The sequence below is a fragment of the Semicossyphus pulcher genome, unplaced genomic scaffold (assembly GCF_022749685.1).
Source record: "Semicossyphus pulcher isolate SPU_LCO1_2020_fin unplaced genomic scaffold, fSemPul1.0.p SCAF_6, whole genome shotgun sequence".
Lineage (NCBI taxonomy): Eukaryota > Metazoa > Chordata > Actinopteri > Labriformes > Labridae > Semicossyphus > Semicossyphus pulcher.
In genome coordinates, this window is record NW_027211737.1 from 11,886,305 (window position 1) to 11,909,560 (window position 23,256).

Consider the following 23,256-nt stretch of genomic DNA (forward strand, 5'->3'; position numbering starts at 1 on the left):
CAGGGGGCCTCTGGGGACAGCAGTGACCATGTCGGGCATAAAGCCAACGGTTAGCAATAAAAGACTTCCAGTCAAGACTTCCTTTTCTGCGTGCTGCATTGTTTACAGAAAAAGAAACCGTTTTTCTTGTGATTGACTTTAATTAACAGGTCTTACCTTTGTCAAAATTTAAACATCATGATGCAGATTAGTAAAAAGTCAAAATGAAGCTTCGTCAGGTCTTTCCTCGAGAGGAGAAGAAAACTACTTTTAGGGTTAGGGTTAATGATCGTTTGTTGAACGGAGGTCGGATCGATCTGATGCATTCGTGGAAGTCGGGGAATCTAAATGCTGAACGGCTTTTACAACACAGCGTCAAGGGAATTTATCTCAATTGAATTGAATTGAATTTTAGATCTAGAACGGATTGTTAGCAGAACTTGCTGCAGGTGTCTTATTACAGAGATTAATAAGAAGCTTAATCATCGTCAGATAGCCGCTGATGGGAGCCGGGATGTCATTACGGCAGATTACGTCCCATCTGCTTTTTCTCTCCACACGGACTGTTTTTCCTGCATATGCCGCAGCCTGCTGATAGGTGATTGGTCAATATTACTAGGACTACGAGCACACTGCGAATGGAAAGCACCCTTAAAATCCACGTCCCTGCCTACAGATTCTACATAGAAATGTAAATACAGATTACAGCTCTTCTATCTGTACTAATAATAATAATACCAATCACCTAGCTTGGAAGGGCTGTTTAGGGTATATCTGAGTGACTGATTTCTGTGGATTAATCTCGTTTTTCAGGGGCAGCACTTGATTTATCATCTCTACACCTCACAACTGCGAACACATTAGAACTCAAGGGACAATAACATACAATAGGTGACAGGAGAAACAGTTGAAACCAGCTGAATGGCTGCTCTGCCACCGATGACCTTTCATCACATCATTTCTTTTTTGTGTTTAGGGGAGAAAATCTGCTGCTGCCTGTACAGACCCTAACACTGCTCAAAGCTTTGCATGACTGAAACACTTAAAATGTCACGTCTCAAACTGATTTTCTAAACTGACATGCCAACAGCCGGAGCTCCAGCCAAGGCCTCCTACGGAAAATGAGGTCTCTCTAGAACACAGGGTCTCAAAATGATATTTAAGCTTAAATGTTACAGGGAAGATTCTGTCAGCTTCACAAAATACAAGCTTTCAAAGTCACTCACCACCAACAGCTTCCAAAACAAAGGTGTGTGTGACAATCTGGGCCTGGACGGTGAGGTGAAGTGTGGCAGCAAGAGAAGGACGGGGCACAATGAAAGGGTCTGTCCTAAAATGAGAGGAGGGAGACATGGACCAAAGGAAGGAAAGGGCAGTAATGGAAGTTTCACTGAAAGGGAAATTGGATTTTTGATAAGGAGCACAGTTTTGCTGCATAGAGCTTATCAGTGTACTTTGTTTTTCTTTTGACAGACAGAAAACAAACCTAGACGGCACCGCAGCAATGATGATATGAGGGGAGAGCAGAGAGAGGGAGTAGTGGACAACCTCGACTAAACTCCCCCCGAAACCGACGTCTTTGTTCCTGAACAACAGTTCCTCTGTGAGCCAGGCCACGTCACGACACAGCAGAGATAAACTCACGCCCTGCGGAGGAGCAGGATGGAGAAGTTCTGTTCCCAATTCAGACGTGAGCATTAACCATCTGGTGACGTTAGTTAGAGACTGGTGGGTATGACTCAGGAAATCACTGTCAGGCTCTAATAACCTAGCACGAAAAACAATTCTGTTTATGAGCTTGTTGGAGAATCAATGGATCTTTAAAGGGGCTGGGACGGATTTTAACACTGAGGGGGGAAATGTCTGAGCCAACACACAAATGCCAGGATGATGCATGTACCTCGCGGTGTCTGTACAGCAGAAGACTGGACACAAGGCTGGTGGACATCACGGCCATGCAGGAGGTTGTGGCTACAAATAGAGACAACATCGCACACATGTATATTGTACAGAGATGATGCAGAACAATTTGCAAACAAGAACCACAACAACTTAAAGAGACTGCTTCCACAGGGGCACATAACCCTGGACCTACAGAAGATGAGGTGGAGGATGATGGCGATGCTGAGGTCTCTCTCTGGATGAGCTGGCCCTTTGTGTTCAGAAGGCAGGAGCCATGACATCCTCCTACGCCCAAACATAATGTTCGTCCTAAAGGGAAAGAATGACATGGAGAAAGAAGATTGTCAGGTTGTATCTATAGAACCTTTATTTTAAGTCCTTTCTACTGAATCGAGCTTGTTAAAGTTGTATTCTTTAGGATTTTCAGGAAATTAGATCATGTTTAACAAACAGATGATTTGATTTGATGATTAATGGTCGGAATTCTTTTCTGCTGAGTCATTTTTTACTTTACTGGATATTGAAAGCTGTAGAAAGAGAGAGAGAGAGAGAGATGTGGGGAAGAAGAGAGGTGAGGACATGATGATCACATTCTTTGATTATTTCTCTATTGGCTCCAGCCCCCAACGACCCCCCAGGACAAGCAGGTATAGCAAATGGATGGATGGATTGATGTATGACCTCGTCTTTATGAAGCCGATCCGAAGCCCCTGCTAGATTGAAGTTGCCTCCACATGCATGAGGGATTCAAAGTAAATGCTGATTGAATGTAATCCAGCAGAACTATTTGTCATTGTGAGCAGCCTCACTGTTTACCTTTAGCTCCTTTAATATAACATCAGAGCTCTGTAGGTTAATACTGATCAGAGACAATGAAAGATGCTTTGTGCAAAGAGTCTACTGCATGAGTCTAAATGAGTCTGTATAAGGTTTTAAACTGTATGAGTCTGTCTGACACTGACTGAACTACATTTACTCTTTAAACATTTATCCCAGACCTCATCTTTTAGCCCTACATTCGGCTTGGCTGTCTCCCCTGTTTAAATTCTGATGTGTTCAACAGAGCTCTGTATAAAGGATCTAATAAATAAAAACAGACCGTCCTTTGAGGAAAATTTTTACAGGATGTTTTTACAGCATTTTTGGGGGCGACTAGGGCTCAGTGGTAAGAGTCGGTGGTCTCTCAATCGGAAGGTTGGGGGTTCGATCCCTGACTGCAACACTCACATGTTGAAGTGTCCTTGGGCAAGACACTGAAACCCAAATTGCTTAGGGCATAGCCATTGGGTATGAATGGGCATAGACATGTAGTGTAAAGCAACTTTGAGTGGTCGCAAGGCTAGAAAAGCTCTACATAAGTATAGTCCATTTACCATTTAGAGCCTATTTGTTTGAAAGACCAGCTCCAGTCATGTTTTAAGACACATAAAATGCTCTGCTTGAAATAATACATTTTGTCTGATATGTATTTTCTGCAAAATACGTACCTTGTAAAAACCCTCCCAAGGCATCTCCTCCTTCTCCCTCATTAAAAATTCCTCAATCTGCATAGGCCCCGCCCACTATGCACATTTCCAGCCACCCCTCCGTCGCAAAAACAAAACACGTCTCTGCCATCGTTTAGTGGCAACTTGAAACTTAGCTAGCTTGAAATGTAGTAATCAGTAGTAGTAACGTTAACGTTAGTAGTCAGTAGTGAGTTTGCAAAAATTACGATGACGGTTACAGCTGGCTCGCACATCGCTGAAGTGGTTGCCATAGGTTACACAAACTGAAATGCATAGCGTCACCCCGTCCATTAACAGGATTGGCTCCTTAGGTTTGTGACGTCTCAAACCTGCCAATCTGAAAACGTGTTGTTCAGCCTGTCCTTGGTACACTGCAGTTTAAAAGCAGACAGGCCCAGCCATGGAGATGACTGCTGATGTCGTCCCTGATATGTCTTGTAGCACATGAAGAACACCACATGGAGATGTTTACAAGGTTAAACACTTGATTTTCACCAGAGGGGGTCTTTAAATATTGCTTGGAGTATTGGAAGAAGCGGGAGCTGCCACAGTGAGCTGTTAAATGAAGAGTTTCAGGCAATAGATTGCATTCCTTAACTACAACTCATCAGCAAGATAACCAACTCTAATGTATCCTGCAGTTGTGCTGAACACTACGCCTCATGCCAGGCATTAAATTAGAATGTGATTACTGAAAGAATGATGGAAAAGATGCTACTTATTGAATCACAGTATAACTTGCAGTAAAGCTGCACTATAAATAGATATATAGCTGCTCTTCTGTTGGATTTCTGACAAAGTTAATGCTCACTGAGCGTTGCTAATACCAAGGTAATCACAGTTGTTGCTAAATCAACCAGAGCAGAAATCTTAAGGATTACAACCATAAAGACGGATAAGGCAGTCTGTAAAGGAGAATAAAAGGTCTGCTGTTGGTGTTATGTCATCAGAATGTGTTACAGTAGATTGCATTCATTGTCAAAGGAGTTGCATAACAAATCATGTGAATTTCAGTATAAAATAAACATATTTATAAACCCAAGTGGAAAAAAATAGAATGGCTTAATTTGATTAAATTACATGGAATTTTCAATAATAACGACTTCAATCTTATTGTATAATTTGTACAGGAAATTGAGAGAACTGAGAGTAGATAAAAACAACTCTTAATGGCCTTTATGAGAGTAGAATAGTAGAATAGTAGAATAAGTCGGCTCTTAAGGTGCACACAAGGCTAATAAATAGACGCTATCACTCAAATTGAGGTGTGTTGAGGTGCTTATCAGAGGCTACGCTGAAGTGACGATAGTGTTATGTATTTGTCTTGGCTGTGCATGTGTCAGGGAGATATACGCAGAAGTGAATCAGAGAGAGCAGTCATATCTGGCTCTGTTAATACCCCAGAGACATTGTTTATCTCAAAGGAGGCTGACTAAACTGTGAGTATGTGCACTTCTGGAAAATAAGATTTTTGAAAATAACAATTTTTAATTTTCATTACCGGGGCCCTCATATTCGATGTGATCATTACACAGGAAAACAAAGTTTTAAAGTATTGTAACTTCAGCAGGCAGCGACTAACAGAATGACGTAGCATGGCGGGGACACAGTGTTAAGTACTGGAGCATGTAAATAATAGAAATGCACAAAGAAGTAAAACTGCTCACATGCTGACAACAATCCAATCCAACGATCCCCCCCTTTTCTCTTTTATCCATCACTTGCCATCTCTTTCACTCATGCTGGTTTCTTCTGCATCTTTTCTCTCAGAAGAATTAAACACACGGAGGGAGAAACCACTTTGCTCGTCAGAAGCCAAGCAGAGATGGAGCGAGGATGTTATTTTCTTTCTGTTATCTTTTTCACTGGCAGACTGCGTAATGCTGATGGTAATTGGAGCGAGTCTAAGAGGATGAAAACTCTCATCAGAGCTTGCATGGTATCCGTGCCAGATTCTAGGTTTAGAGAGGGAGTTTATCTTCAAAGTTTAAGACAAAGTAACTTTTCAATTTCACAGATGTTAGATGAAACCAAATCCCATTGTGGTTTGTTCAATTACAGTGTAAACACTTACTCGAGCATGCATGTATGCACACAGGTGGTTTTGATTACCTGTTGTTGAGGATAACAGGCAGCAACAGGTCCTGTAGAGGGAGCCATTCATCAACGGTGCACCTCCCCGACTCGCACATCTCCTACACACATACATTTGGAAGGACACAAACACTCCCACTCTTTTAAAAGTGTTCTCAAACTAGGTGAAGAAAATAAGACAACGTGTGCATTAAAACATTCTAATGCATTCCTTTACTTTACTTTTGACGTCATATAAACTTCAGTTACACTAAATTTGTTTGTAGTTTGTAGATCTCTGTCAATAGGAGAAATAACAAATACATAAAGGCAGTAAATATTTAGGTCAAGAAATACAAATGTGTGATTCTTTGGGAAGTTAGGGTCAAACTGATCATGTTCCTGCTGAGAAAATGACAGAACATCTAGAGATTGCTTCAATTTCAGGGTTACAGGACACCTCTGTCAGTGATAAGCAGGACGATGATGATCTGCTCTTTCTGCCGTGTACCTTGAGAGAAAAGGGCTGACCGAAGTGGATCCTCACACTTCCTCCTGGTCTCCTCCAGAGAAGAGCCCACAGCCACTGTAACACAGAGCTCAGGCCAACCTGTGAGGGTATGTCAAACACACACACATGCACGCACACACACACACATAGTAATATGTATGCTACATACAGCAAGATTATATCTTAATAAGGCCTTGCCTTTTGAAAGGACATCACAGCAACAATACCCCTAATGAGCAGGATCTTTCATGCACACAAAGATAAATAGCAAGTCCGAGAGTTTGTGTATGAATAGTAGAACTGCATGCACAGTAATTTATTTGCACTGTGTGAATGACAGAACTAAATGATGAGGCGAGGACCTTATTATGGCAATAACCCCAAAGCAGCTCCCACTCTCTTGTATCGTCCCAAAGTGCAGATAACAGAGAGCGAGACTAATGAAGACTAATAGCAATCACTGTTGCTCCCAGAAAATTAAATGCAAACCTCAACTAATCGAACTACGCAGGCCAGTGAGAAATACAGCAGCAACGTTGTGGAACAAGACTCACATTGTTTTACTCATTTTGTGCCATTGTTTTCCTCTCTGAACTAGAAGTTCAGGCAACCCTTTAGATACAAATTAAAACGACACCCACAAGAGAGTCCTGGGCCTCGATTAATAAAAAAAATATTGACAGTGCAACATTAAATAAGTTAATAATAATGTAGTTACTCCTAATATTATTTAACCATCCTAACCATGCTTTAAGTATTGTAACTACATTTCCCATAATGCTGTTGGGTATGTTAACAGGACGTATGATGTTGCTATGTATTCTTTGAGCTATTAGTTATCTTAGAAGACAGTATAAAGAGACTTCATAATATGTAGGCTCCCAGCACAGGAGCAACCTTGAGTGATGAGCCAAAGCAAGGCAAGCATCCGCATCTTCAGAAACTTGTGTAACAGCTCTTAACAAGAGCCTTAAAAATGGACCGACGTGAAGTCTAAATATACATCATTATGTAACCCATGACTTACAACAAACACACAGCCCCAACAACAGCTTCCTCCATTGTTGCGGTTGAAGTATGTGGCATTGCTAGACCAGCTGAGTAGCGGCTTAAGACACCTCAGCAAATAAGGTAAAAAACAAGGTGAAGGTGCAAAAAACACCTTATTGGTATCATGTCTGGGGGTTCAGATTTGAGTGGGGGTTTGTTACAAAGATTGGGACACTTAAGAACCTTACTTTATTCCATAAACTGTGTGCTATAGCTACTTCTGCATTCACAACTGTGAAACATTTTGATATGCAGGACAAATCAGAGGGTCAAACTAACTAACATCCGGCTGTTTTTAAAACACCTGCATGCATCTGTCCCTTTGACCTCATGCAGTATCTTCGCCTCCCTCTGCGCCCGCCTGAGGAGCTAAACTTCACAGTTTGAAAACCTCTGCTCGACACCAAACCTGTTCAGTAGCTCCTCAGGACATTACAGATGGCTTTTATTAAGTTTGTGTGTGCTTGCAAGTGCGTGTTTACACCCATCCACCTGTACGGTCGTCTTGGGCAAACAGTCGTAGGAAATGCCCACAGGGACCAGACTGACATCGGGGACAGATCCCTCTTTGATGAGCTGTCTGATGCAAGCCAGCCACTGGCCGCCTTGGCCAGACTCCGCTGACACGCCAACACTTAAAGCCTGGCCCTCATGTAGCAGCTCACGTACCAGCTGAGGAGAAAGGAAAGAGACAGAGGCAGAGACAAAGAGCTGAAAAGTCTTGGTAGCAGGTAAACAAGTAACATAAAATACCTGCAAAGCATTTTTAAAATATACATGAGTAATAAACCAGACCTTGGGGTCGAATATACAGAGAAAGGAAAACAAAGTATGGAGGGCAGCGGGGAGGAGAAGTCAAAACACAGAGAGCAGGCAGGATAAAGAGCAGAAATAATACAGGAGTGTGGGGGACACTTCATGACATTCAGCGGCACTTCTCCTGCCCCAAGTGCGTTTTTTGTCTTACAGACAAGGAAAATTCAATTAGTATTGAACAGCTGCTAAGCAGGCCTACACTCAATAAACAATAAAGGTCTATTAACATTGAAATACAACCAATAAACAAGCCGGCTTTCTCATACACAGCCAAAATGCTTACTCACATAAATGGTCATGGAAAAAAAACCCGACTCACTGTGTCGTTCATAAACAACCTGTTAATGTTCCACTGAGGCTGTACTCTTACAGATTAATGTCAGACTCAGCAGTCTTATCGAGCCGTATAGCACAATATTGATCTTAATAAAGCCAGCAACTCCTCAAAATGAGTTATGTCTTAAGGTAAACTGATAAAAAGCATGCAGAGTTTCCCTGGATAGATAGAAAGATGAACATGTGTTGATTACTAATACATATCACAGCATCAGACAAAGGCTTTTTTTTTTAGAAGAAAGTGTTTTATATGCAAAGGAGGAGAGAGGGGAGGATGTCATTAATACGGGCCACATGAATCTCTAAAATAAGCCAAAAACATACATTACCTCCTCATGAAAATAGAAACCTGCCCAGACCTGCCAAGCTCACACAATCACACTAACAACCATTCTTCTCGTTTCTCCTCCCTCTTCTCATTGCTTTGTCACTCCTGCCAACTCAAAAGCAGCAATCTCTGTAGCAAAAACTCAAGCCCGCTGGTAATTTTGACAATGAATAGAGAGTGGGATGAGGCTAGGGAATGAGGGAGAGGGGGAAAAGACAGGTTGTACGCTGATTGAGGAGCTGTCTGTGATAACACTCCACCGTGGAGTGCAATGAAAAATGTGTATGTGAGAGGGTATGAATTGAACCGACAGCACATACACTAAACAGCCCAATTACGAGGACAGGTATCTTCCGCTTACCCTGCAATTTTATATAATTACCGGCTGTCTATGAAGGTTTTTTTTTTTCAGCGAAATGCATTTGCAACATGTTTACTGATTTGTGGGCCAGTGCCTCTTTCCCATCCAGGAGTAAACAGACTGTTTTTGGTTTCACACATGCAGCTAATGAGGACCTGAAATGTCAGGCTGAAATGGTTTGTGCCAAGAGGGTGTTTTCATGGTTGAGGACACTGAGGAAAGGGTACACAAAACCTGAATTAGCTTTTGACAGTTGAACGGGAAGTATGTGAAAGTAGTTTGTAATTTCAGGATTTTTTAACTGTGGGTGGAGAATACAAATTTAAACTGAATGTCCATCTTTAGGTGGCCGTTAGTGGGAATGATCACGATCCATAAGCTATGTTAGCTTCATATATTCGCCGTTTTTGAACAGAAGGCGGTTGCTGACAGGAGGAACTTTACTTTTAAGACCAATGGGAAGACCCTGCCTCGATTATAGTTCTTATAACACTGGTCAGATGGGACTTTTTTAGCTCCTAATTCAGAGAAGGTTTTTTCTGAGAAAAAGAGGAACCTTGAGGGAACGTACGCTGATTGGTCCGGACATGACGCTTGAGGCAATGCCGCATAAGCAAAGGCCATCCTTTTTTTTAAAAATTTTTTTATAAAAATTCTTTTTTTGGCTTTTGCCTTAAGCACAGCTGAAGATAGACGTGGAATGTGGGGAGGAGAGAGTGGGGGATGACATGCACTGAATGATCGGCAGAACGGGAGTCAAGCCTGCGATCAGTGCGTCGAGGACAGTAGCCTCTATACATGGAGCGCCTGCTCTGAGCTAAACCCGAGCCCCAGCAAAGGCCATCCCTAAAAACCTATGTTAAGAGCTAGCAAAGGTAACCTTCCAAAATGAACCAAAACAAATGGAGTGAGAGTGAAGACCTAATTTGCAAATATCCTACTCAACACCTGTGACACAAAAAGCACACAGCATCAGCTGCAGCCCCTTTCATCTTGCTGTTGTTGTTTTACGTGGTGTTACTGTGTCAGCTGCTTGCTGGCTTATGTCTCGGGAGTTTTTCTTAAAACAGTATAAATTCAAACAGGAAAAAAAGCCCTTGAAGGTTTGTAGTTGTCAGGGGGCGTCCCTAGTGGGTAGTTCCTCTCAGAGGGTCCCCAGAGATGTTTGGTCCTAAAACACCTAATGAATTGTCCTCACTCCACTGAAGAGCAAAGCTTTTCATGGCCAAAATCAGAAGTTAACAATAATATCAAAACTCAATAAATTACAACCTCTACAAATACTACCACATCCTACCTCATCTCAAGCCCAAACTGTGAAAACATCAGACTTACAGAGGTCCTGACAGATGAGTACAGACCGTCCGTCTCAGCTTCCTGTTCAGTCAGTACAGAGGAAGGCAGGGGGACGACACCCACCTTCTGCAGGATGGATCTAAAGGATAAACAGATGACACTGCAAATGTAACATATGTAGTTTAATCAAAGAAACTTGCAGGGATTCAAAATAAAGTTGATTGCTGTTAAATATCGTGCTGTGGATAAAGGTGATAAATTCAGCCTCTTATTTCTGGCAAATGGTATTTGTGGGGGAAGAAAACGCATGTTTTGTATTCAAGTATATATAGACTGCATACTTGTTATCTCGTCGAAACTCGTCTGGTAGCTCATATGTGGGTGTGTAGGCATATTATTATACCTCAGGAAGCAGCTGTTAATCTGGAGCGGGCAAACAGTGTAGGGGACTCTCAGGTTGCGGCAGAAGAGCACCAGAGGGATGAGAGCACAGTCCATGATGCTCTGACGCACATGCACATAAACCAGCGGAGATCCCTGAATTACAGAACAAAAGCAGCTTTAGAGAAACAGGATTCTTCACATTGTGAGAGGTGGCAGCGTGTTTCTGTGGGCTTATATTCTATCAGTTTTACAATCATGCCTCACAAGCTTCAGATAGCAGCAGCAGAGCGTTATGTTGAGAAAGTACATTTTTAATTTTGGATGTAAAGTTGTTATTTTATTGTCTTTTTTTACACTCAGTTAAAATGGAGACAGAGATTGAATGACTGTATGTACTATAGACTCTGACAGCATACAGTGAGGGGTTTTTTTTAAGGTCACCAGCTGCTCTATTATTATGTATGGGGCCCTTTGTGTTTTGAGTAGCATTTGATGTGTTTTCATAAGAGACATGGAAATAAAGAGCTACTATCTCAAACTCAAGTACATGTCGAGTGAAGTCAAAGCAGAGACATAGCACATGTTTTTCCTCTGTGGATATGATAGTGTCACCACAGTTATGAGGGTAATGCTGTTTGCAATAAAAGTGCTGCGATACTAAAACAAAATAAGTAGCCAGGTCATGACTAGGTGCTTTGAAGCAGTGGTGAAAACATGTTCATTTCTTCATCTTAAAGCTATCTGGCAAACCTGTCCATAAAATCATAAGAAGTCATGGGTTACATGACTCACAATATATTAAATTACCAGTGACAATGAAGTCATTTGTTGTTAGTGGGCATCAGGAGATGCAGTTCAGGCTCTATGTCGTATGTGTGCATGTCAGTAGTGAAATGAAGAAGAAACAATATACAGGATACACTATCAAGGTTTAACCACAACGGTCTCGTTTTGAATGGGAGCCTCTGCAGATTGAATCCATAAACTACAGGACTTGTTACGACTCATTTTAGGCACAAGATGAATAAATCTTTAGCCCCTATCCTTCTTTTATGTAGAATGCACGGAGGCGGAATGGTGGGGCGAAGTTGTCTCGCCTCTGAGCTGGCATCGGAGGTAGTAATAGAGCTGTAACAGAGGCGAAACGGCGCCCGTGTAAACAGCAGAGCCGGCAGGGTGAAACAGCGCTGTGTGTGTATTTGAAGCAGGCGCTGTTTGTTTACACCTTGCGCACATTTTGCTTCCGCAAGGCCGGAACCCTATGTAAAAACACACACCGGGGCAGCTTTACACACACCTGGTCACCCTTAATAAACATGTCAGCACCAGTGTCTGGTCACACTTGAAGCTGTTTGTTGTTGTATTGGCACTTATTGACTTGGTTCCCTCCTGTCTTGCTCTTGCTTGTGTTGTATTAACTCTCAGATGTACGTCACTTTGGACAAAAACGTCTGCTAAATGGAATTTATGCCGGCGTTGCTTGGTCCAATGTAAAATGGCAAAGGCCGCATGACGGCGGAGTTTTGTTACGGCGCTGAGGCGGAACCGCATTGTAAAAAGGGCTTTTGCCACTGTCATGACTGTGAAGGAGCTGGACCAGCAGTGTATTGAGGTCTGTACTCTGCCCCATATTGGTGCCCTCTGTGGTTTGGGTTAGAGTCTGCCAACACTAATGTGACCACGACGTACCTTTCCATAGCTTTAACAAGATTGCCTGTGGTGACGCAGTTGTTCACTTGTGGCCTCTGATGCCCAGTTAAAAGGAGTGAGGAGTCAGCAGTCAGTGAATGTATAAAACATCTATAGAATGTGAACTTTAATGATTGGCCCAAAGAAGTCTTTGAGCACACAGGCATAAATTTGAACATAAAAGGCCAATGGGTCCAGTAGTAAGCTGGATTAGCAGACACACAGACCACATGGTCCCCTTCAGGCATGGGGGATATAATAAAACAGTAATATAGATTAAGACGTGTGCGTCATGATGAGGGCCACAAGCCTTCAGACGATGAAAAATGTCCTTTGTTATGTTCCAATTTTAGATCAAAGGGAAAAATCATCCCCAACAGACTAAATCAAGTCAATCACCTAACCTATTTTCTTTTTACACAGTTCATGTATTTCCTGGTTTCAAAAACTCACGTGGACACATTATAAGTGAAAAAGAGGAAACTATTCATGAAGTGTAATAAAGCGTGAATAGGCCGTGACAACCAGCTGACAACAATAGAAACATTTCCTGCTGGTCCTGCCTTCCTTTGTGTAATTGAATCCATTTCATTGAGATCTAAGCTGAGGACATAGTTCACTGAATTCCTTCATGCCCATCTCGAACCTCTACAACAGCAGCCTGACTCAGATTTATTTTCTTGTATTTACTTAGTCAAGCATGTAATTAGAGCTGTGTAGTCTTTAGGAAAATAACAGAAAATAATTGAGTGTAAAAGAAAAGAAACCTTTAAGTATTTTGGATTTCTTTCAGAAGTAATCCTTTGATACCCTTCTTCACTGAAAAATGTTTTGTTGTTGTTGTTGTTTACCTTGAAATGTTCTGTAGTGGGTGTGTACAAGCAGGGCTGTAGCTGCGTACCAGCTCATTAGACGGCTGAGCACAGCCTTGTTTCACACCTGAGTGGCTGTTTTGAGCCAAAACATCAAAGTAGCTGTGTTCAAATATAACATAGGCTTTCTATGTTCTGCAGGAAGAGGTGAAACCCTTTGGGGAAGCAGTTATGGGCAAATTTAATGATCTGTTATAAAAAAAGTAATCACATTTTGTCTGTATCTGTATGTATGTGTGTGCATGTGTGTGCATGTGTGTGCATGTGTGTGCGTGTGTGCGTTTATAGATACTTGCACCTCTTGTGAGGCTCTTTGCAAAGCCGACAGATGGTTGAGGTTAACTTGGACACGGTCAAACACAGAGGGAAACACTTTCAGCATCAACCATCCCATGAATCTAGAGAGGAGAGGATAGTAGGTGGAGAGATGTAAAGAAAGAGGGAAGAAAGAAGAGGGTCAAACTTAATGGCAGGAGATAAGGAGGAGAGAAGGACAATATACACAAAGGAATAAAAGACATACGGGTGAAGCGGAAAAGGAAAAGCAGCACAATAACGAGATATCGAGCACAAGGGAGCTTTAGCAAAGAAAGAGAGGATGAAGTTAAGTGTGACAACATGTAAATTAGATGGATGGGGGGTGAGAAAAAGTGGTGAGAAGAGGGATAAGGATAAGAAAGAAACTGATGATATGCAGAAAAGGCGACACCGGAAAGCGATAAAGAGGGGTGTGTAAGGTTGACAGCTGTGGATGGGGACGAAGGCCAGGGCTGTAAATGAGGGAGAAAGAAGGAGAGAAGAAGAAAGACAGAGAAGCGACGATTTTGAAGAGAGATTGAAACGAACCCAGAAAAGTTTCTTTAGCAAAAAAAAAAAGAAAAGAGAAGAAGAAGTTTCCACTTCAATTCACCAGACGTTTACAGAAATCTAATGCTGTCCGTGGCTACAGGAACAGGCTCTTAAGACCTGCCAGAGTCATAACACCCAACTTCAATTTAAAATACAACACGCATCTTTTCGCCGGGAGCGATCGAAGTGTGTTACATTTCCTCCACTGCCCATGGACAAGTTTATAACTCATCAACTGTCAGTCATCTTGATGACTGCCTCAAGCACCAGCAGGCAGTTACATATAAACCATTTTCAATCTGACTAACAACATACATGTACACTGTATAAAAAGTTGTCTTTCTTTCTTTCTTCCTTTATGTCATTCTTGTTTTTTTTCTGTTCTGTCATAGAAAAGCCAAAAGGAAGTATTTAATTCTGGCATCTAGGGTCCAAATCAAAATGTCATCTCTCACACAGTGTTAGATTAGTGCCATTTGGAGCACGTCGGTAGGCATTAAAACTTCCATCAGTGTAATCTTCAGTAAAAATCATGAGCAACTGTGTTGGAAAACATTTTGTTTTTGATAAAAAAATTCAAAGATACAATCCCATGCACACAGAACTGGAACATTTTCTACAGAAGGAAAATCTAATTACTGCGCCTCGTATTCGGTTGTTCAGCAGCAGTAAGCAGCAGCCAAAGATTGCACTTTCAGAAAACTTATGACAAATATATTAAGTGCTATTCATATTCTCAGTCTATTTTGGATGAATCTGGGAACTATAATGCACTCTTGTGTTTCTAATTTCACTATGAATAATTTCAGGATTTGCTATGGCTATTATTCCCGCTCATCCAAAGCAGTGGCATCTGAAGCTATGGCAGTACTTAAAAGATAAGGCTGGCAGTATTCTCTACATTTTGTTGTTATGGTCAACAAATCCCCTGAAAAGATAAAGGCCATGATTCTGTTGCTTCCAGCCCCAAGCCCATTTGTTATTACTGAGAAGGTCAGTGTTTAAAAGTATGTCATCAACATTAACTTCGATGGATAAAAGGATGAATCATTTTCTAAAAGGGGCACACACATTAATCAAACAGGCCCTTTATGGACGGAGTTCTGAGCTGCAGATTTTGTCTTGAATAAACTCAGAATAAAGTACGATGAATGTAACACTGTGGCTTATTGATGCCTTTTAACAGTTTTTGGACAAACCATGGAGGTGTATGCCACAGGTGAAAGAACTCTTTCAGGCTTTGGCTACACAGTCGATACATTTAAGTTGGATCAATTAGTAATTTCGGATTAGGGGAAAAAAACACAACAAGTTGCAATACTCTAAACTGCTACTAATGTTTTTATTTTGAGGACGATGGAAGAAAATCATTTAATGGAAGCTTTCAAAACTAGTAGCTTGTTGCACTTCACAACTCTGATTTCTTCATTTTCACAAGCTGAGGTTACATCGTTTTGATTAAAATCATTCAGATTGAAGATTTAATCAGTGTGGTGTTAACATGCACCACAGCATTTAATTGGAACATCTGTGTGATATGCACAAAAAAGGGATGAATACATCTTGCATTCCTCTTCCTCAGGCGGATATTTATTCATGTTTACAACCGCATATTTGTCCAATAATGTTAACTTCTATAAGAGTTCAAGTTGGTAGCTGACATTTTTTGGTAATGGAGAAACATAGGGAGTGTGCATAAAGAACAGAGCCAGAAAATAGTCTTAGGTTAAATCTTTAAATGGTAAATTTGCTGTTGAATGGTTTATGAAAGGTTTTAAGCTCCCGCTCTGCAACCTTTTTATTCAAGCATTTCTTTTCTGTTTGGCCTTTAAACTGATAACAAATGGAATAAAAGCTTCCATATAAACGGAGCTATTAAAACTGTACCATATATCCCTTTTCAATTCTTGCTACTTCTAAGTGAAAAGGTTAATTTTTATAAATAAAAGATGAACAATCTTTGAACCTCACCCTTTGCCCATTTGCCCACACACAGAAACAAACACGCACCGTAAGACGCCAGGGGAGATGCAGGTGTTAATGAGAGGGAAGAATGGGGAGAGGAGGCTGCTCTGCCCTTGGCTGTCTGCCCCCTCAGGTGCTTTATGCTCTGCTGTGAGCGTCTCCTTCACCCTGAAACACATGGTCACAGGACAGCAGGGTTAGCACAGCACAAAGCCTTTTCTGTGCTACACGCAGACAAACACCCTCCTTCCAGTAAGACAACAACTACATCCTTGAGTAAAGAGGTTACATAAAGGTTGAATTCAATTACAGCGAAGGAGAGACAACAACAACTACAAACTGAAGTCTCTGGCAGAGATAGGGATAGTGTGATGTCGTTTCAAAGTTATCCTCTTTCATTCACTCTGCACAGACCAAATGATAGCGTTCATTTTCTCTATCTTTGTTTTTGCCTCTTATCTGCTCCCCTCCTTTCTCTGTTTTTCACCCTGAATAGAACCGGTTTCATTTTCGATATCTCTGCCTATCTTTTCTTTACTCTCCTCCGGCATCACTTGTCTTCTCCCGCCTCCTCCTTGTTCCCCTCTGGTACCTGTTGCTCTGACAGACTCTCTCCAGTCTGTTGCTAACTGGGCTGGTGTAAACCTTGCACCCACTCACAAACAGCACGCAGCACACCCTCCGCACCAGCCAGCCTCGATACCTAGGAAAGAAAACACCCATGGAAGAGGCAGAAAGTGTTTATGAGTGAGTGTGTTGGGACTGAAGTTTCTAAAACCTTGAAAACTGCAGATATTTTCAATACCTGGTGTGTGTCTCATTGACACTCAGCAGGTTGTGGAAGCCAAGTGAAGAGTTTTGTCCAAGTTTCTTGCTCTAAAACGTGACAGAGAAGCAGACACAGACAGATGACTTGGGTGGTAACAGAATGAGCTCTATTGGACACAATCAAGTTAATTACACAGTACACTGAACAACAATCAATACTTTTGTTTATGCTCTCATTCCTCATGAGTTAAAATAAAAAGATCTCAGACTTTCTCTGTGCAAACAAAAGGCTCATTTCCCCCTAATTTTGTTCACAAATGTTCCTAAATCTGTGTTTATGAGCACTTATTTGCTTAGATCATCCATCCACCTGTCCTGTGTGCCATATTAAGAAGCTGATTACACAGCATGATAATTACACAGGTGTGCCCTGGGCTGGTCATAATGAAAGGCTCCTTATAATGTGCAATTGTATCACAGCTGTTGGGGTTGTTGGTCTCAGATGATCTTACAGGGGAAGATGCTGGATGTGGAGGTCATGGGCTGGTGGTTTAAATCTCAGTCAACAGACATTCCTGTGGTAACGCAGGCTAAAAAACTTGGGACATCTGTGGCGTCGTGCGATAAAGCTGCACATTGTATGAGTCATGCATGTGTCAGGCAAGGTCAGTATGGAATACTCGGTTTCCTGGAAGCAAACCTCCAGCACAAATTAGATTTGTTTACAGCTATCAACATACAGCCGTCCCCTCTCATTTCATTAGTCTCATTTCAACCTTAACTCTCCTCTGCTTCCTCTCCTTTAACCTTCTCCTCCCATTCCTGCAGCACACTCACCAGACTGTCTGGGGTGCACTGGTGGCAGCACTGGCCTACAGTGGGTCTGAACTTTCCCAGACAGGGAGGCACCGTCCTCACTTTTTTCTTGATCTTCGATCCCCATGACAACTAAAAGGAAAGGAAAAACATTTAAACAAGGTGTCACATCTGCATGTTTTTGTAACCAAATTGACTCAGTTGCCAGTTTATGAGGTAAACCTAGCTAAAATAACTTTAAGTTAGTCTTGTTTCTGTAATTGCCGTAGAAAATAAGAGAAACACAATTTCCCAGAATTCCTCCTGGAGAAAGCTGGTTTCTTGGACACATCAATCTCAGGGTTTCTATTAGGCATGCACGATATTATCGGCACGTTATCGGTATCGGCCGATATTGGCTTAAAAATGAACTATCGGATATCTACCAACACGCCGATAATTAACCGATAAAATAATGGGCTGCTGCATACTTGATTAAATGCCCGACCTCGGCGCAATGTCCCCGGCGCGAAGAAGACCTGCGCAGCGCAGCGTGATGACGTCACTTGTGTCTACCTGCAGCATGAGAGAGTTAGAAGCCAAAATGTCAGTTTTTTCAAAGTGTCCGCAATAGATCGCAAAAGTGCTATTTGCAATGACTGCTCAGCTTCGGTGATGCGAGGAGGAGCCAAGGCAAAGTCTTTCAACACTACAAACTTGATTAACCATCTCAAGACCCGTCACCCCGACCGTTGTAACAAATGTGATAAGAGTATCACCATTATACTGTACGCTAATTCCAATACAGAAGAGAGTTGATGATCTCTGCAATTAGGTGTGCGGGAAAAAAATATCGGTATCGGTAATCGGCTAAATGAGTTGTAAAATATCGGCATATCAGATATCGGCAAAAAATCCAATATCGTGCATCTCTAATTTCTATTTTTACATGTAAACATGAGCCTGAGAAGGACTAAGACACGCAGAGAACTGATTTGACAGCAGAGCGTTAGGATCAAAGACACCATTACACAAAGCAATGCATCCTCAAAACAAAATACATTATTCCACCTACTTTAACAAAGTAGCTTCTAAAGCGTATTTGAGTAAGCTGTTTTCACAGCAGAACAGTTTAAATCAAGAGCTCCAAAAAGCCTCCACCCATGCTTACGTATTTGAGCTACATTTGAATTCACCATCGTCTTCAGAAGTATACCAGAACATGACAATAAAAGTTTAAAAAAAAACGGTTTAAATGCTTTGATTCTTTGCTCTTGATCTCATTTGCTTTTGTTATGAACCCTCTGTTGCTGTAATTGGGTTAACTCTGAATCCACGGGAGCATGCAATAACTTGCGGTGCAGTAAATATTAATACAGGGCCCATATGAGACCCAGTATCAGGCAATCAGTGCACATCAGGTATACACAGCTCCTGCACTGAACCACAGGCCACAATGTGTACTGTATACTAATCAAGCAGACCTAAGGTCTCCTGCAGCAGGTCGACTGGTGGTCACTTTTACAAATATTTGTGTTAAGAAAACAAACAGCAAAGATACTCATTAATTAACATGCACTGTGTGCTTGTGTGGGCCGTTATTGTGCCTGACAAGTGTTAAGTAGGATTTAGACCGATCACACAGTTCATCCAAAGCGAGCTAATGAATCTTGTTGAATCAATGAAACTTTCCTTTATCTGAATGATGATGATGGATTGCAGAAAACAGAGCAGCTGACTAAATCAGTTCCTTGCCAAGAAAAGGTCGATTTAGAGACAAAACATTAGTGAGATGACAAAACATCGAAACAAACTATCAATTATTTAAATGAGACGACTAGTTCAAGGAAATGAATCAAGGAAGAAAGTGAAGCAGAACCAATTCATGATACACATAGGAAACAAACTTTAAGTGTTATAAGGCTAAAACCACACTCCAGCCTACGTGTTGAAGAAGGGTCAATATTTTGGGACATAAGCGTTCCCACTTTGTTGACCAGACTCAGAGAAGATGATTAACACCTCTCATGTCTGTGTGCAAAATAAGTCGTCTTTTTCTGCCACAAACTAACTATGACAAAATGGGTCTCTTGATTGGACGATCCCTTCATTAATGACCGAGTAGTCTGCGAGTCCTTTCTGGTGTTTTTGGACAACAGAGCCATTCGCTGCCACAAAGCATCGCATTAATACGTATCAAAGGAAATACGAATAATTATCAGACATGAACGTCATAAAGACTTGCCATAAGTTTGACAGTTGACGATCATTAATGTTTGGAGACAGAGTGGGGAAGTGGTAAAGCAGGGGGAAATGGTATCTCATTTTTTTTAATCTTCACACATATACACTAGTGCATATACACAAAATATAAAGAGAATCTATTTGTGGTTAAAGAGGAGAAATGTACTTCAGAAAAACCAAAGTGTGTCAACCATCTTACAATGACAAAAAGACTCCAGGACTGCATGCATGACTGACCTACTTAATTATCATAATTGTGCTTATTTTACAATAAATGTAGAGTTTCAGGTTTATTCCCTGTGTGATTTCCTTTTTTTCACTGACTTTGAGCCACTTTGTGTCACACCAAACTCCACGTAAAACCAGAAAACGTTTATGGATTAAACAAAAAAGATATAGCATGGTGATTCTCGAGGTCCAGAGATGCTGGTATGCTTCTGGACTCGTGACAGAACCAGGTTAGCTGCTTCCCTCTGCATCCAGTCCTTATCCAAAGCTAAGCTAATTGGCCCCAGGATCCAGTTCCATTTTTAACACACAGACATGAGACTGCTATCAGTTTTTACATTTAACTGCAAACAAGCAAATTGGTATATCTCTTGAAATGTTAAAGTGCTCCTAAAAATGTTGTGTTAGAACGACCCACAGATAAATCCCATCCTGTGATTTGGTAAACATCAAACAGAAGTAATCACATGGGGTGGCGCATGTTCTCTCGTGATTGTGAAGAACAAAGTGTCTGACATTATTTCACATTGAGAAAATGGGAGATGACAGCTGGAAAGAGTCATGCAGACAGTGTTCTTACAGCGGGTCTATTTTGCTGCATTGGTGGAAGGACCATGTCTTTGTTTATCCCATCATTCTTCTCCTGCACCATGGTGAGCTGCCTGAAGACTTCCACGCGGAGACCTGCCAAAGAACAGATTGGGTGAATAGAGTACATTATGCAGCATCGCGTTAAAGCTGTGCGTTCTCACATTGTGTTGGATATTGAGAATTGTTAGTGAGCACATGTGAATGTGAAAGGGTCAAACGTCAACGCTTTGAAAAACCGCTCCATGTCTCCAAACTAAAAAATAAACACACAATTTCAGCGGCACAGAATTCATTTTGTTGTCTGGTCCTTGGCAGGGGAGTGTTGGCAGCTCTCACTGATCTATCACTCTGGGCCCAGAGCTACACTTTCACCAATCTAACCAGCTCTTCTTCCCCCCTCCATCACAAATTCCCTCTACAGTAAATGTTTAACTTTCCCTTTATTATTTCCAGTTAAGGGAGAGTAGCTTCTTGCCAGCGGTTCCCTCATGTCGGTCTCCCATTGTTTCCTCTTAGTGGGCTTGTGGCAAACTTTACTTTAAAAGTTTTGTGCTCACTCCTGTATGCAGTTAGGAATAGAACAAGGATAGGACTGCCATTATGGGGTTAGAGATTGAAAGGAACTCGAGGCTGCCTTTGCTCTGCAACGCTCAGGTGCAGCAGGGCTGATACTCACTAGTGGGTTATAAATCATTAAAAGCAGGGTACATAGCCATCAGCTGAAAACAGCGCTTATGTAACCGATGCTGGTCCCACGGCTGCCCACTTAGAAGAGAGAGAGATTGGCAAGATAAGTCACATCTAATACGATCTACCTTAACTAGGTTACCTAAGTGATAACATTGACTGTCTAAACTCAGATGAGTAATCATCTGAGATTAAGGTAGATTAATGCAGATCAAGAGCCAGGGCTCATTCTCCAAAGAGACAGATATCCCCAAATGAAAGCCACCATCCTGAGAGAGCCTCACATTAGTTTTATGTAAGGCTTTGTTTCCACTACAAAAGGATGAAGACGTGGCTGGCTGTCATCCTGTGGCACAACCACTCCTCTAATAAATCTTTCTGTGGTTACACACATCAGATTCAGCAGTCTCATTAGCTTCTATGGGAGACTTTTTTTCCTTTGCATCGCTGTCTCCCACTCTGTTGATCCCACTCTGGCCCATTAACTTTGCTAATTAAAACTTAAGCCTTTCCCATGGGGAGATGCTCCATTTCAACCAGCTCAAATTCCCACATTCATTACCAGCTCTGCTGGGAACAAAGGCATTGATAAGAGAATCCCTGAGCTTGGTAATGCTTCACAGGTGCAGAGGGTGATGAAGGACACAAAGTAGCACAACAGGGAGTAAAACTGTAAATTACACAGCCCAAGAATCAGCAAAGGCTCTAATGGGGTTATATAAGCCACTCCAGAGGGAATACAAGACCACAGGGAAACAGCTAGAGACAGCAATAAGCCAAGGACAGACCTGTGCAACACCATTAACATAGAGTTTCATTTTCCTCACGCACACTCTTTCTGGTCTTTTCTGTCAACATACAACATATGAATTCCCAGTATAATACAGTGAAACATGAAAGGTATTCAATTTAAGCCACATGTTCTTCCTCACATTTACGCTTGCTTGCTTTATCCTCCACGCAGCAGCTAATTGATCAATTATAGTCTTAATTAATATGCCGTAGTTCTCTAATGTGATAGCCCAGACTGAGGTGCCCGCTGTGAGAAAGGATTATAAATCAGAAGCTATTAAGAGCTGCCAGGTCAGATTAGATAATTTCAGAGCAGCAGTTGAAAAGATGTTGGTTGGTACGTTCAAGCCAATTCCCCAAACGGCTCAGTGATTAGTCAGGGCTTTAAATACTCTTAGGCTCAATTAGAAAAGGAGCCAGACATGGAAATTTAAGACTCTCAATCAGGTCGGACATCTCTATCAATATATATTTATATATCGAAAAACATGCAGCATTAAGTGTGAAGGAAACTTCTGTTTGCTTGTTTGAATCTGCATGCATGTAGGTGTACATGTGTGGCCCTGCTGGATTGATTTCCATCAGCTGCAAAGAACACGGAGACCGTGGAGAGACCTCAAGGCCCTACATGACAACAAAAGTCACGTGGTAAAGCATCAACAACAACCACAGCCAGGCAAAATGGCAAACCAAGGTCTGTATTTCACTCTGTATTTATTTCATAACAGAAGAACATGGCCATGTTAGCTACATGTTACCTTACTCCAGCTTTAACGGGATACATTTTCAAAATGCCAAGCACTGCCAATTCCCAGTTTATTTCCAGTGTATTTGGTAAAACCCACCTGCAGCTGAGCCCCACCAAAATCCCACAATGGAGCCGCTGAAACACCTCCTGCACTCATAACTTGTTTACCAATCCAGTTTGTTTTGTATGCAGTCCTGGCTGAAATTCATACTGCATACAAATCAGCTTTTTTTTTCTCCTCACTTGGAAAAAGTTCCTTGGAATATTTCGATCATGCAGAATCAGCCAAATCCACAAGTCTTTCTCTCAAATATTCTTTGCAGAGCTGAAGACTTCAAAGTCTGCCAGTTGGTCGTCCTCAGCTGCAACTAGCTCATTAACCTAATGACCTGTCAATCAAGCTTCAAAGGCAACACCCAGGCACAAGCAGGAATACATATTTAGACATTTTGGACAAACCAGAATCAAAAGGTACCTTTACCTT

At 41.6% G+C, this 23,256-nt stretch overlaps 1 protein-coding gene across 1 annotated transcript in view; it reads right to left on the reverse strand.

The window, feature by feature from the left end:
* gpat2 (glycerol-3-phosphate acyltransferase 2, mitochondrial) overlaps nt 1–20,606 on the reverse strand; it is a 34,447-nt gene extending 13,841 nt beyond the window's left edge. The window contains exons 1-15 of the mRNA XM_069683650.1: nt 20,535–20,606; nt 17,525–17,635; nt 16,725–16,795; nt 16,512–16,622; nt 15,965–16,087; nt 13,404–13,503; nt 10,564–10,697; nt 10,200–10,299; nt 7,516–7,695; nt 5,974–6,072; nt 5,502–5,584; nt 2,075–2,190; nt 1,880–1,950; nt 1,466–1,626; nt 1,206–1,309 (exon numbers count right to left, since the gene is read on the reverse strand). Of these exons, the coding sequence (XP_069539751.1) occupies nt 1,206–1,309; nt 1,466–1,626; nt 1,880–1,950; nt 2,075–2,190; nt 5,502–5,584; nt 5,974–6,072; nt 7,516–7,695; nt 10,200–10,299; nt 10,564–10,697; nt 13,404–13,503; nt 15,965–16,087; nt 16,512–16,622; nt 16,725–16,795; nt 17,525–17,635; nt 20,535–20,606 (1,636 nt within the window). The remainder of the gene's footprint in view (nt 1–1,205; nt 1,310–1,465; nt 1,627–1,879; nt 1,951–2,074; nt 2,191–5,501; nt 5,585–5,973; nt 6,073–7,515; nt 7,696–10,199; nt 10,300–10,563; nt 10,698–13,403; nt 13,504–15,964; nt 16,088–16,511; nt 16,623–16,724; nt 16,796–17,524; nt 17,636–20,534) is intronic.
* Between the last annotated feature and the right edge of the window lie 2,650 nt (nt 20,607–23,256).